The sequence below is a fragment of the Xiphophorus hellerii genome, chromosome 15 (genome assembly GCF_003331165.1).
Source record: "Xiphophorus hellerii strain 12219 chromosome 15, Xiphophorus_hellerii-4.1, whole genome shotgun sequence".
NCBI lineage: Eukaryota > Metazoa > Chordata > Actinopteri > Cyprinodontiformes > Poeciliidae > Xiphophorus > Xiphophorus hellerii.
This window is the reverse complement of record NC_045686.1, coordinates 15,833,905-15,846,298: the sequence shown is the minus strand read 5'-3', so window position 1 is coordinate 15,846,298 and position 12,394 is coordinate 15,833,905. Positions and strand designations below refer to the sequence as shown.

The 12,394-nt window shown below is 42.6% G+C and overlaps 1 protein-coding gene across 2 annotated transcripts in view; it reads right to left on the bottom strand.

Annotated features, from left to right (window-relative positions):
* Nucleotides 1–12,394, bottom strand: part of nbas (NBAS subunit of NRZ tethering complex) — a 166,723-nt gene that overhangs the window by 63,152 nt on the left and 91,177 nt on the right. For both annotated transcript variants that reach the window (XM_032585504.1, XM_032585505.1), the window contains one exon: nucleotides 5,302–5,525. In XM_032585504.1, the coding sequence (XP_032441395.1) occupies nucleotides 5,302–5,525 (224 nt within the window). The remainder of the gene's footprint in view (nucleotides 1–5,301; nucleotides 5,526–12,394) is intronic.

Sequence of the window (12,394 nt, the reverse complement as noted above, 5' to 3'; positions counted from 1 at the left end):
CTGCTCCTGGAGTTAAGATATGAGAAGAAATGTATGACAGAGCCTTTTCAAGTGTGGAAGACCACCAGTTTTTCTCTTTTTTATCTCCATGGAGATTTCTCATCACTCATTGCCTCCTCCTCCTCCTCTTGGCTGCAAGGTTCCTCCTTTGCCAAGCAGAAATTCCTCTGCCAGTTCCTCTTGCCCCTCATCTGAATTATGACTTTTGCTTAAATTCTCATCACTAAGCCTCTCTTCATCACCATCAGAATTGCAGACTGCTGAAACCATCACTGAGGAATCAGTTCTATACCAATGGCTGTCTCCTGGAGAAATTACCAGCTGGCTAGCTGGCTATCAACTAGCCAACCCTGCAAACTAACTAAACAGAAGATGCACCTTCATTAACAGGCTATTCCACTCATCCAATAGGACACGGGATTATCACTCTTGATAAAGAAAACATGAACAAAGGCAACTTAGCTTTGATTCTTCAAATTACACACATACACCGTGTTCCAAATTATTATGCAAGTGATATTTTCTCAGATTTTCTCATATGGTCAATGCAAATGATGGTCAGTATAATTTTCAAGTCATGAACTATTACAGTATAAATCAAATTTTACTGAACAAAGCCCCCCTTGAGAACAGTATCTTTTTTCAAAAATAAAAAACTCAAAATGCACTGTTCCAAATTATTATGCACAGCAGATTTTCTAAACATTTTATGGATTATAAAGAACTGCAAACGGTCATTCTTTGAATGTGCAGTATTAAGTGGTCACATGTACCCACTGCGACCGTTTCTGCTTGTGAGTTCTGGTTAGGGGTGGCCGAATAGTAGGTTCATGCACTGCAAGCCTCTGGAGGATCCTCCACCTTGAGGTTCCAGAGGCACCAGCAGCTTCAAATAACTGTTTGCTGCTTTGTAAGGGCATTTGAACAGCTGCTCTCTTAATCCAATCAATTTGTCTAACAGAAACCTTCCTCATTATGCCTTTATCTGTACAAACCCATCTTTGTTCTGAATCAGCCACAAATCTCTTCACAGTAAGATAACGCTTCAGTTTTCATTAAATATCTAATGTTTTCATACAGCACTACACTATCTGATGATTTCCATCAGCAGATAGATCCTTTCTTTTTCCCATATTGCTTGAAACCTGTGGCCTGCTTAATGATGTGGAACATCCTTCATAAATAGATTTCCTTTAATTGACCTCACCAGACAAACTAATCAACCTAGCTCTCTGAAATTAATTATAGTGATTCAAAGAGTCCTGACTCACTATGCCATCTATCAATTTAATAGCACAACAAAAAAATGTAAACTTTCCATCCATCCATCCATCCATCTTCTTCCGCTTATCCGAGGTCGGGTCGCGGGGGTAGCAGCTTCAGAAGGGAGGCCCAGACTTCCCTCTCCCCAGCCACTTCTTCTAGCTCCTCCGGGGGAATCCCGAGGCGTTCCCAGGCCAGCCGAGAGACATAGTCCCTCCAGCGTGTCCTGGGTCTTCCCCGGGGCCTCCTCCCGGTGGGACGTGCCCGGAACACCTCACCAGGGAGGCGTCTAGGAGGCATCCTGACCAGATGCCCGAGCCACCTCAACTGGCTCCTCTCGATGTGAAGGAGCAGCGGCTCTACTCTGAGTCCCTCCCGGATGACTGAGCTTCTCACCCTATCTCTAAGGGAGAGCCCAGCCACCCTACGGAGAAAACCCATTTCGGCCGCTTGTATCCGCGATCTCGTTCTTTCGGTCATGACCCAAAGCTCATGACCATAGATGAGGGTGGGAACGTAGATCGACCGGTAAATCGAGAGCTTCGCTTTTTGGCTCAGCTCTCTCTTCACCACGACGGACCGGTACAGCGCCCGCTTGACAGCAGACGCTGCGCCAATCCGCCTGTCGATCTCCCGCTCCCTTCTTCCCCCATTCGTGAACAAGATCCCGAGATACTTAAACTCCTCCACTTGGGGCAGGACACCCCCCCTGACCCGGAGAAGGCACTCTACCCTTTTCCGGCTCAAGACCATGGCCTCGGATTTGGAGGCACTGATCCTCATCCCGGCCGCGTCACACTCGGCTGCGAACCGCTCCAGCGAGAGCTGCAGATCACGATCTGATGAAGCCAAAAGGACCACATCGTCTGCAAAAAGCAGAGATGAGATCCTAAGGCCACCAAATCGGATCCCCTCAACACCTTGGCTGCGCCTAGAAATTCTGTCCATGAAAGTGATGAACAGAATCGGTGACAAAGGGCAGCCCTGGCGGAGTCCAACTCTCACCGGAAACGAGCCCGACTTACTGCCGGCAATGCGGACCAGACTCTGACACCGGTCATACAGGGACCTGACAGCCCGTATCAAAGGGCCCGGTACCCCATACTCCCGGAGAACCCCCCACAGGGCTCCCCGAGGGACACGGTCGAACGCCTTCTCCAGGTCCACAAAACACATGTAGACTGGTTGGGCGAACTCCCATGCACCCTCCAGGACCCTGCCGAGGGTGTAGAGCTGGTCCAGCGTTCCACGACCAGGACGAAAACCACACTGCTCTTCCTGAATCCGAGGTTCGACTATCCGACGGACCCTCCTCTCCAGGACCCCTGAATAGACCTTGCCAGGGAGGCTTAAGAGTGTGACCCCTCTATAATTGGAGCACACCCTCCGGTCCCCCTTTTTGAACAGGGGGACCACCACCCCAGTCTGCCAATCCAGGGGAACTGCCCCCGATGTCCATGCGACATTGCAGAGTCGCGTCAACCAACACAACCCTACAACATCCAGAGCCTTAAGAAACTCCGGGCGGATCTCATCCACCCCCGGGGCCCTGCCACCGAGGAGCTTTTTAACCACCTCGGCGACCTCGTCCCCAGAGATTGGAGAGCCCAACCCAGAGTCCCCAGGCTCCGCTTCCTCAGTGGAAGGCATGTTGGTGGGATTGAGGAGGTCTTCGAAGTACTCTGCCCACCGGCCCACAACGTCCCGAGTAGAGGTCAGCAGCACACCATCCCCACTATAAACAGTGTTGGTGCTGCACCGCTTCCCCCCCCTGAGACGCCGGATGGTGGACCAGAATCGCCTCGAAGCCGTACGGAAGTCTTTCTCCATGGCCTCTCCAAACTCCTCCCACGCCCGGGTTTTTGCCTCAGCAACCGCCCGAGCCGCATGCCGCTTCGCCCGCCGGTACCCATCAGCTGCTTCCGGAGTCCCACAGGCCAAAAAGGCCCGATAGGACTCCTTCTTCAGCCTGACGGCATCCCTCACCGAAGGTGTCCACCAGCGGGTTCGAGGGTTGCCGCCGCGACAGGCACCGACAACCTTGCGGCCACAGCTCCGATCGGCCGCCTCGACAATGGAGGCACGGAACACGGTCCACTCAGACTCCATGTCCCCCACCTCCCCCGGGACGTGTTCGAAGTTTTGCCGGAGATGGGAGTTAAAGCTCCGTCTCACAGGGGATTCCGCCAGACGTTCCCAGCAGACCCTCACAACACGTTTGGGCCTGCCAGGTCTGACCGGCTTTCGCCCCCACCACCGGAGCCAACTCACCACCAGGTAGTGGTCAGTGGACAGCTCCGCACCTCTCTTCACCCGAGTGTCCAAGACATACGGCCGCAGATCCGATGAAACGATGACAAAGTCGATCATCGAACTGCGGCCTAGGGTGTCCTGGTGCCAAGTGCACATATGGACACCCTTATGCTTGAACATGGTGTTCGTTATGGACAATCCATGGCGAGCACAGAAGTCCAGCAACAGAACACCGCTCGAGTTCAGGTCGGGCGGGCCGTTCCTCCCAACCACGCCCCTCCAGGTCTCACTGTCATTGCCCACGTGAGCGTTGAAGTCCCCCAGCAGAACAAGGGAGTCCCCAGGAGGAGCACTCTCCAGTACCCCCTCTAAGGACTCCAAAAAGGGTGGGTAATCTGAACTGTCGTTCGGCCCGTAAGCACAAACGACAGTCAGAACCCGTCCCCCCACCCGTAGGCGGAGGGATGCTACCCTCTCGTTCACCGGGGTAAACCCCAACGTACAGGCGCCGAGATGGGGAGCAACAAGTATGCCCACTCCTGCCCGACGCCTCTCACCCTGGGCAACTCCAGAGTGGAAGTATGTCCAGCCCCTCTCAAGGAGACTGGTTCCAGAACCAGAGCCGTGCGTCGAGGTGAGACCGACTATTTCTAGCCGGAACCTCTCGACCTCACGCACTAGCTCTGGCTCCTTCCCCACCAGAGAGGTGACATTCCACGTCCCAAGAGCCAGTTTCTGCAACCGAGGATCGGACCGCCAGGGTCCCCTCCCTCTGCTGCCACCCATCCCACACTGCACCCGACCCCTTTGGCCCCTCCCACGGGTGGTGGGCCCATGGGAGGGGGGGCCCATGTTTCCTCTTCGGGCTGAGCCCGGCCGGGCTCCATGGGTAAAAGCCCGGCCACCAGACGCTCGCCATCGTGCCCCCCCTCCAGGCCTGGCTCCAGAGTGGGGCCCCGGTGACCCGCGTCCGGGCGAGGGAACACCAAGTCCAAAGTTTTCCTTCATCATTGGGGTCTTTGGGCTGCTCTTTGTCTGGTCCCTCACCTAGGATTTAAGTGTCATAAATGTAAACTTTATGACACTTAAATCCAATTTGCATAATAATTTGGAACACGGTGTACATACAGGTGAAACATTTTTTTCAATTGCATTCACACTAATCCTTTATATAATTTCCAACACACCAATAATATTTTTGTGGCGTTCAATATTTTTATGGCCACACATTTTGAAAGGTACTAGAACCATGTACCCATTGAAACTTGATAAAATAAAGCAATGGGGCCTGTGATAATGTAAGAGGGGTTGAATGGGGGTCATTACATCTATAACAAGTTCTCCTTGTATTTTAATGGTAGAAACTTAGATTATTTTGGTCTTCTTTTAAAATGATAGGATTGTCATTTTAAAATACGTGGTTATAATGGAAGTGAATAGGACCAAAATGGAACAGAAGGAAAAACAAGTGCATATAACTGCATATCTCTTGTTCTCTACATACCTTACAATCAAAAGTTCAAATAAATTTCAAAAAGAAAATAAAAACAGACCTGACCAAGTTTCATAGAATTAACCTTTAGTATGACAGATATTGTGAATCAAAAAAAGCTGTGAGGCAAGATGTACCATTTTTGACAGGAAAAACCCTTAGGGTTAAGCACACATCTTTGGACATAGCACAACTCCATTCAGAATACAACTACTAAAAATAATTTTCCAGCTGCCAGCTTCACATTCCAAAAACAAGAATAACTAAAACTTCCTTAAAATAAAAAAACTTACTCTGTGAGGCCAAGAATAGTGTTTTTCTTGTACTCCAAGTCAGAGCTGAAGCGCTGCACGTCCACTCCCCGGCCCAGGCCCTGCAACACCTGAGCCTGAGTGAAGTCTGTCAAACGCTCATTGTACACATACAACTGACTGATTAGCTTCTGCAGCTCCTCTGGCCAGGCCGAATATGAGGAGACATGCTGCGTGACCAGTCGAATCAGGTCCTTCGGATCGGCCTGTGGAAAGAAGAAAAGGATTTAATGTTTCTGGATAACACACGACAGGAATTTTCTCTCTATAGACACTGAGAAGCTGGTAACAGAAGGGTTTAAAGTTTTAAGGCAATGTACTTTTCAAAACGGAATACCTCAAAACATATTTAAGATAAAAAGAAAAAAAAATATTTTATGATATTGCTAGCCTGGTACAAACCAATGCCTTGTTCTACCCTTTGCTTCATAAGGAGGGTCTGGACACTCGCTTTGTTGAGATATTATTGCTATGACGTGTGTGAAGTGCCAGCTCGATGAAGCTTACCAGAAATTGTGTGCGCTGTAAACAACCCCCTGGGGAGTGGGGCCACGACATCTTTGCTGGCAATAAAATGTCTTATTCATCTTGCTTTGACTTTAATTACTCAATATTTGGAAGCTTAGCGAACATGGTCTGAATGGCTTTGTTCACTTCCTCCGGTGCTATTGCCAAACTACAACCTTGTATAGACAAACTACAATTCTAAAACAGTGCAGAAAACCATTGTGAACTGTTCATGGCGCCTTCTGTTTGCTAATTTGCCCAGTTGAAATTTTACCAGAGAAATCCATCTCAATGGGAAAAAGCCCAGATGAAGAACTAAGGGGAGATTTAAAAAAAATGGAGTAGAATGAAGGTAATGGCCAGGCTGTTTTTGAAGGTCAATTTTTTTATTTTGACCTTTGCAGCTTTTTATTTATTGTCTTTGTTGCCATTCGGTCTGACCCTGAAAGTATTTTGTTTATAAAGTGATGAAAGTTACAAAAGAAGCAGAAAAGATTATGCTTCAAGACTAAAGTGATGGAAGAAATTTAAGAAATTTGAAAGTCATTCCATAGAGAATTTTTAAAGGACATAGTTCTCTGCAAAAAGTTCAGCTACAAGCTCCTTCATGATTGCCATAGTGGTGATAAAATGTTGCTTGTTTTTTTTACTACAATAGCTAAATAAAATAGAGTGAAAATCTGTTTTTGTGGCAGACATCAAATAACACAGTATAGAAAGATCTAAATATTTTTTCTGTGTAGATGATACAGGCTGATCCAAAGATCAATAATCCTTTGATGAATAAAAGATTCACTGGTCAGAAGAAAGTGGCCTAAAAAAAAGATACCGCAACAACAGCAACAAGATATTTCTCCATTATTTGCCAGGTGGTACACTAAAAATGAGGGAATACCCAGCCAGTCAAAACAGAAACTCTAAGAGGCTCAAAACTGTTCATCGAGACCACCTTAAATCATGGCAAGACAGTCACAAAAACACTAACAAAAGATGAATAACTCAGGCTTCAGTGCTCAGTATGACAAGTGTACTACTAAATTAGGGTTTTAGTGACCCAAGATGACCTATGACAAACATTAAGTTGTGGTTGAAATTTTGGGGAAAATCTTCAGGAGTGATAGTTGCATCAACCAACATACTCTCTTTGTCCTGTGCTATTTCCAAAGCCAACTCATTTACCTCCTCTCCCTCTTTTCAGAGTATGCATCTTAAACTCTGAAAAAAGCACTATGCAAAAAATCTTTAACACCTATAGATTGAGATCATTCATTGCTGGACTAATTTCTCTGCTGGCTGTTTCAGGGATGGCACGAAATCAAAGTTTCACAACTTTCTCTGTGCAGTGTGAAAGAAGTTACTGTAAAGATTTTTGAAATCAAACATTAACATCAATCATAGTAATTGTGGCATGTTCATGTCTTACATGGATTTTGAAACCTTACAGTGCGTGCTCAGCTTAAGAGGGTATAAAACTCATTCTAAATGGATCAAACACCAAAAAAACATAATTGATTATTCAACAAAAGCACAATTAAATCCCCTTTAAGCACAGTTCATGCTAATCTGATACATTTTGTATATAGGCTTACAAACCATATTAGAAAGAATTTCACCAGGTAGGACTAATTGTTTTTTTTTTTCTTTCAGTGATGTTTGCTTTTACAACTAATTACAGTATTGAGACAAGAGGTGCAGCACACCATTAAGGTTACGTTTGGCCTAATTAATGCTGACATTAGGAGTTGACTTTAGCAATGCCACACATGGAGCCTGAAACGCCCCATACTGTGAAGTTTTCCAGAGGTCTCAGCAAAACACTCTAATGAGGTTATTAAAACAAATTTTGGTAATTTTCAGAAACTGGAAAAAAAAAGAGAAAGAAATAGATCAACCTTTCTCTAAATAGGGTTATGGAGATTTATTCCTGTACATGTTCAATCAGGTAATTTAAAGTGGAACTTGTTCCTACATGTCAAGAAATTATGGAAAGACGTACCATCATTGCTATGGAGATTCTGGCCTGTGGGGATATTACAGACAGGTTTAAATTGACAGTGTAATACAGCAGGAGGGCTAGGTGAATGTTCTTTCTTTCTTCACCTCCATTCTAATTAAATGAGCTCCCAAATTTCAGTCGTTGGCATCTTATACCATGCTGCCCGGCAGGAGGAGATGGTTTATTTGTTGATCTTATTTGCATAAGGTAATTATAGCTGCTGGAAATGTGCAGCTGTGTGTTTGTGTTTCGCCTTGCTCACACATCTCGTGTGTGTGTGTGTGCGAGGGTGTACGTGTGCGAATGTAAGCCTAGTGCCAGACTTGGTGGCAGATTCGCAGTTCAAAAGGAGGACAGGAAAGGTTGTGAGAAGCCAAGTTACAAAGAGAAGAATCATAAAAGTGAAGTCAGTGTAGATTATAAGTCAGAAGGAAGAAAAGTCATAAGATGAGAGAGGGGAAGGAAAAGTGGGGGTGGAAGAGTAAGGACATGGGCAATAGGAGAAAAGGAGGGTAAAGGTAAGGCTTTTGTCAGTGGTGGTAACATACTGGACAGACCTATAAAAACAAGACTATCTGTCTGTACTTTAGTCTAAAGTGAACACAGTTATGTTTAAATGAGGAAGAGTCTTTTGCAGTTAACTGAAAGATAAAATCTCATACATATAATTAAGGGGGAAATCAGCACTTGCTAATTTATGTAAAAGAGGGGGTAAACTTGAACAACCCTCAAAGCACAATGACAGATTTGTTATTTAGACAGGAGCAGTGTTGAGTTTGTACAATGTAATTATTGAGGAAAGAAGCAATAGAAATCAGCAGCCAGACTGCTGCAACATCAGCAAAAGAAGAGGCCAGAGCTGACAAGATATTTGGTTTGATCTTGTCAACTTATAAAACCAGTTAACAACAATGAAGGTACTTGAAAATGCTCAATGTTATTGTTTTACTAGGAATTCGCTGACATCTGATAATAAACATCTAAAATCAATTTGATTAAGAATTGTTAAGACTGCAGACTAATCTCAATAGAGTATCTGAATGTAGTCACATTTCTGCTTCCAGAATGACTTCGGTGGAATTTATAGGATTAATCCTACACGCAGCTGAATTTGAAATTCAGACTATCTTTCAGCATGATGTTTATATGTAACATGGCTTTAATCCAGGTGATTAAGTTCAGTGTACAGTGAGTTATGTAGTTTATTGAAAAATACTGATGTATAGCAAGCTTTAAGACTGTCTTGTTCCATTGTTGGTCATTTCACAAATTGACCATGCTTTACCGTTCTGGAGTTTTTGTGAGCAACTTTTCTGAATATTTTGTTCCTGTTTTGACAATAATAATGTCAAAGCATAAAATCCAAAGTAATTTTATATAATCTGTTCAAATATAGTTATAAGGAAGCGTGGTTAAGTGACTACAGTAATCATTTGTCAGCAGGAGGTCTGTCAGAAATGTCTTGAATTGCTCAGGGGTCTAAATCGGTCAGATTTCATATAAAACAATCCCAAGTAGGGACCAGAATTATGTAAATAAGATCTAACATCCAAATCCTTATAAATTAAAGTACAAATAAATGAAATTGAATCTGAGCTTCTATAATGTTTTGCTGCTGTTGTCTCCATAATTCATTAAAAATATACAACATCGTATGGTTGTTTTCCTACAGACCAAGAAGTGAATTTTCTTCTGCTGTAGTGCTGATTTTTATACCATGACTTCCTGTAGGAATACTATTCCCATGGCATCATAATTATTACTTTGCTGGATGTGCTCTAGTGTGTATCCCAGTGGCTTTTGCAACATAAATGTTCCTCCAGATTCTGTTTATTGGCCAACTGCAAAATGTGACGGGGCACCTGTCCAGATTTTCATCTTCCCCATTTGAGCTTGTCACCTTCTGTAGGGGAGGTTCTCGATCTATTCTTTATTACTACATTTCTCAATTGTTAGCTTGCAGTTATCAGTTTCAAATGGGTAGAGAAAACCAAGAGTAGCAGTCGTATCTCTGGGATATTCAGGGAGTGGAACCTTTTCCTCTCCTTGGTGCTCTATAAGATTTAAGAATATGCTCTCAGCATCTGTCGTCCCCATCTGGAGAGAGACGCAGGATTCTCCAACTCTTACCCCTTTTAGGAGAAGGGGCTGAAGTTATTGATCTTGTGAAGTCTCAGGAGTATAAGTTGGTGTCAGGGTCATAAAGCTCCATTCGTGTTGCATCACTTCTACCTTTGTGCTCAGAGTTACATTTTCACCCCTGCACGGGACATCAATTTAAATAAAATGTTTTTGAAGTTCATGTCTTATTAATGTGGTCACTTGAGAAAGGCACACGAATAAGGCATCAGCAACAGATTTACTTTCTGCATCCCACAATGGTCACCTTTATTGATCAAAGAGTAAAATATAAATTACTGCTTTTTTTTCAATCCAGAGATCAGTAACTTATTTTGTTGTATTACAAGGTTATCTGTTTTCCACAATTATGTGGTTATGTTGCGATCCAAAGAGACATGATAGGTCTGTGTGGACCTTAAACTGCAAAACAAGTCTATGTGTTAAAAGTAAATATTTTCCGTAATAGGTTATATTGTATTTAACTTCCTTGCTGCATTACATATACAGTTTTAAAAGCAGACATTAGTTTCTTAAAAATAAATTATTTTCTGTCCTTCAAAAACTGATGTCACATGTATATCCAATACTTGTTATTAAGACTTATGTGTGGTATTTTTCATCGAAACATTGTGGTTAGGCATAAGTGGCTATTTACAAAATGGTACATTTTGAAGTTCCCCTAAAAATTAGGCAGAATGACACAAAAGAGAAAAACACATATAAGAAGAAAATCTGTCAAAACAGTGATCGACACGCTGATGTTTGAAGTAAGCGACTGAAAAAAAGGCTTCCATGATGAAATACTGCAATGTCTTTCTTTCTCTCCTTTCTGTCATTCATCCATTGCACTGTTTGTGATCTGGATTATGTCCCCTGCTCCTCTGAACACTATTTTCTGCTGAATTTCTGAAAATTCCTTATCCCCTCTCCTTCATTACCCCAGAATCCCTAAATCCCCTTTTCTTTATACTACATCCCTTTCCCCCCTTTAGATTACCTTCAAAGAAAGAAAATAAAAAACATCTTTATCTTGTGCTTTTGTTTCTCCTTTTTTGTTCAATTTCTTTAAATAGATACAATTTTAAAATATCTTAAACACAGACGTAATCCTCATGGAGAAGAACGTGAAAACTGCTTGAAGGAATTACATTTGCATTAGATAGTGTGTGATGTTGCATTGCTGTGATGTCAGCAGTGTCTAACGGCCCCTTAGCTATTCCGCTGATGCCACAGGCTCTTTTCTCCATGTTTTTCTCTTTGCAAAGGTGCTAAAGAATCAATAAATGTAAAAAATAAAAACTTGCTTCTGCCAGAGATGTACAGTACTTGAAGGTTAATTTATATATTTTTTCCAGTCATTACATTTCAGTGATGCTGAGAAAGGTCATTTGTTGTTTTTTTTCCGAATCACATTTAAATGTTTTGATTCTAACAAATTTTGATTTACTAACACACAGTTGTGTGAACCTATGAACAGTTCAACAAAATACAATAAATATTTTGTAGTGCCTAAGATAAAGCATATTGTAGATTGACATTAAACATGCAATTCATGTTTGAAATTTCTGGCACAAAAAAAAGAAAAAGAGAAGAGAAGATTCCTTCAAAGCCATGTAAAAGATTCATTTCAGTTATCACAATATTTGTTACCTTATTAATTGTCTTAATTCTTTAAAAACTGCATGTTGTATTTGTTCTTGTTGCCTGACATTAAAATATACTTAATTCTCTGAGACAGAAGAGCAAACCAATATCAATTTTTAAAAGGCCAATTCTTTTTTCAAGTGTTTAGGTTTTTGCAATTACTCTTTGGATCAACAATTTTTGGATCCTGCAAATGTCAGTTATACAAGCAAATCTTAGAGTAAGGTCTAGCCAAAGGAGAAATAACAATTCTCATCCTAAGAAAGAGTGCAGGAAATCTAATCAGAAAACATAAAAACACATATCTGAACAGAGTAGGAGTCGGAAAACAGCCAAAAGGCTGGGACATAAAATATGCCGAAGGTCATAAAAGGCAGGGGTTGCAAGGTAAAAATTAGAAATGTTACCTTAGAGCTAGAAGGTCAAGTCTTATCTAGAGCCATTTTGTTTGTAGTGTCCACCACCAGTCCAAATAGATAAATGTCTGGTCATTAGTATGTCCCAGCATACAATATTAATGGCATTCTATAATTTAAATTTGCTAAAACTAGCTTTATAGTTAACAGAGCAAACAGTCCACACAGCAAAGAAGAGAAACATATATTTAACAACAATTTGCTTATTAAATTACAGATTAAAGAGTAATAATATTTTCTGGACTATTGGTTCTCAATGCTGTGTTAATCAGTCATCATGGTGACAAGTTGAAGGCAGCTATTGACTACACAGAAGCTGGGGGAAAAGTTGTGCACTTTGGTTTCAGAGTTGTTTTTTTACCAGTTATTTTGTTGTGAGTGTGCAGTTCTG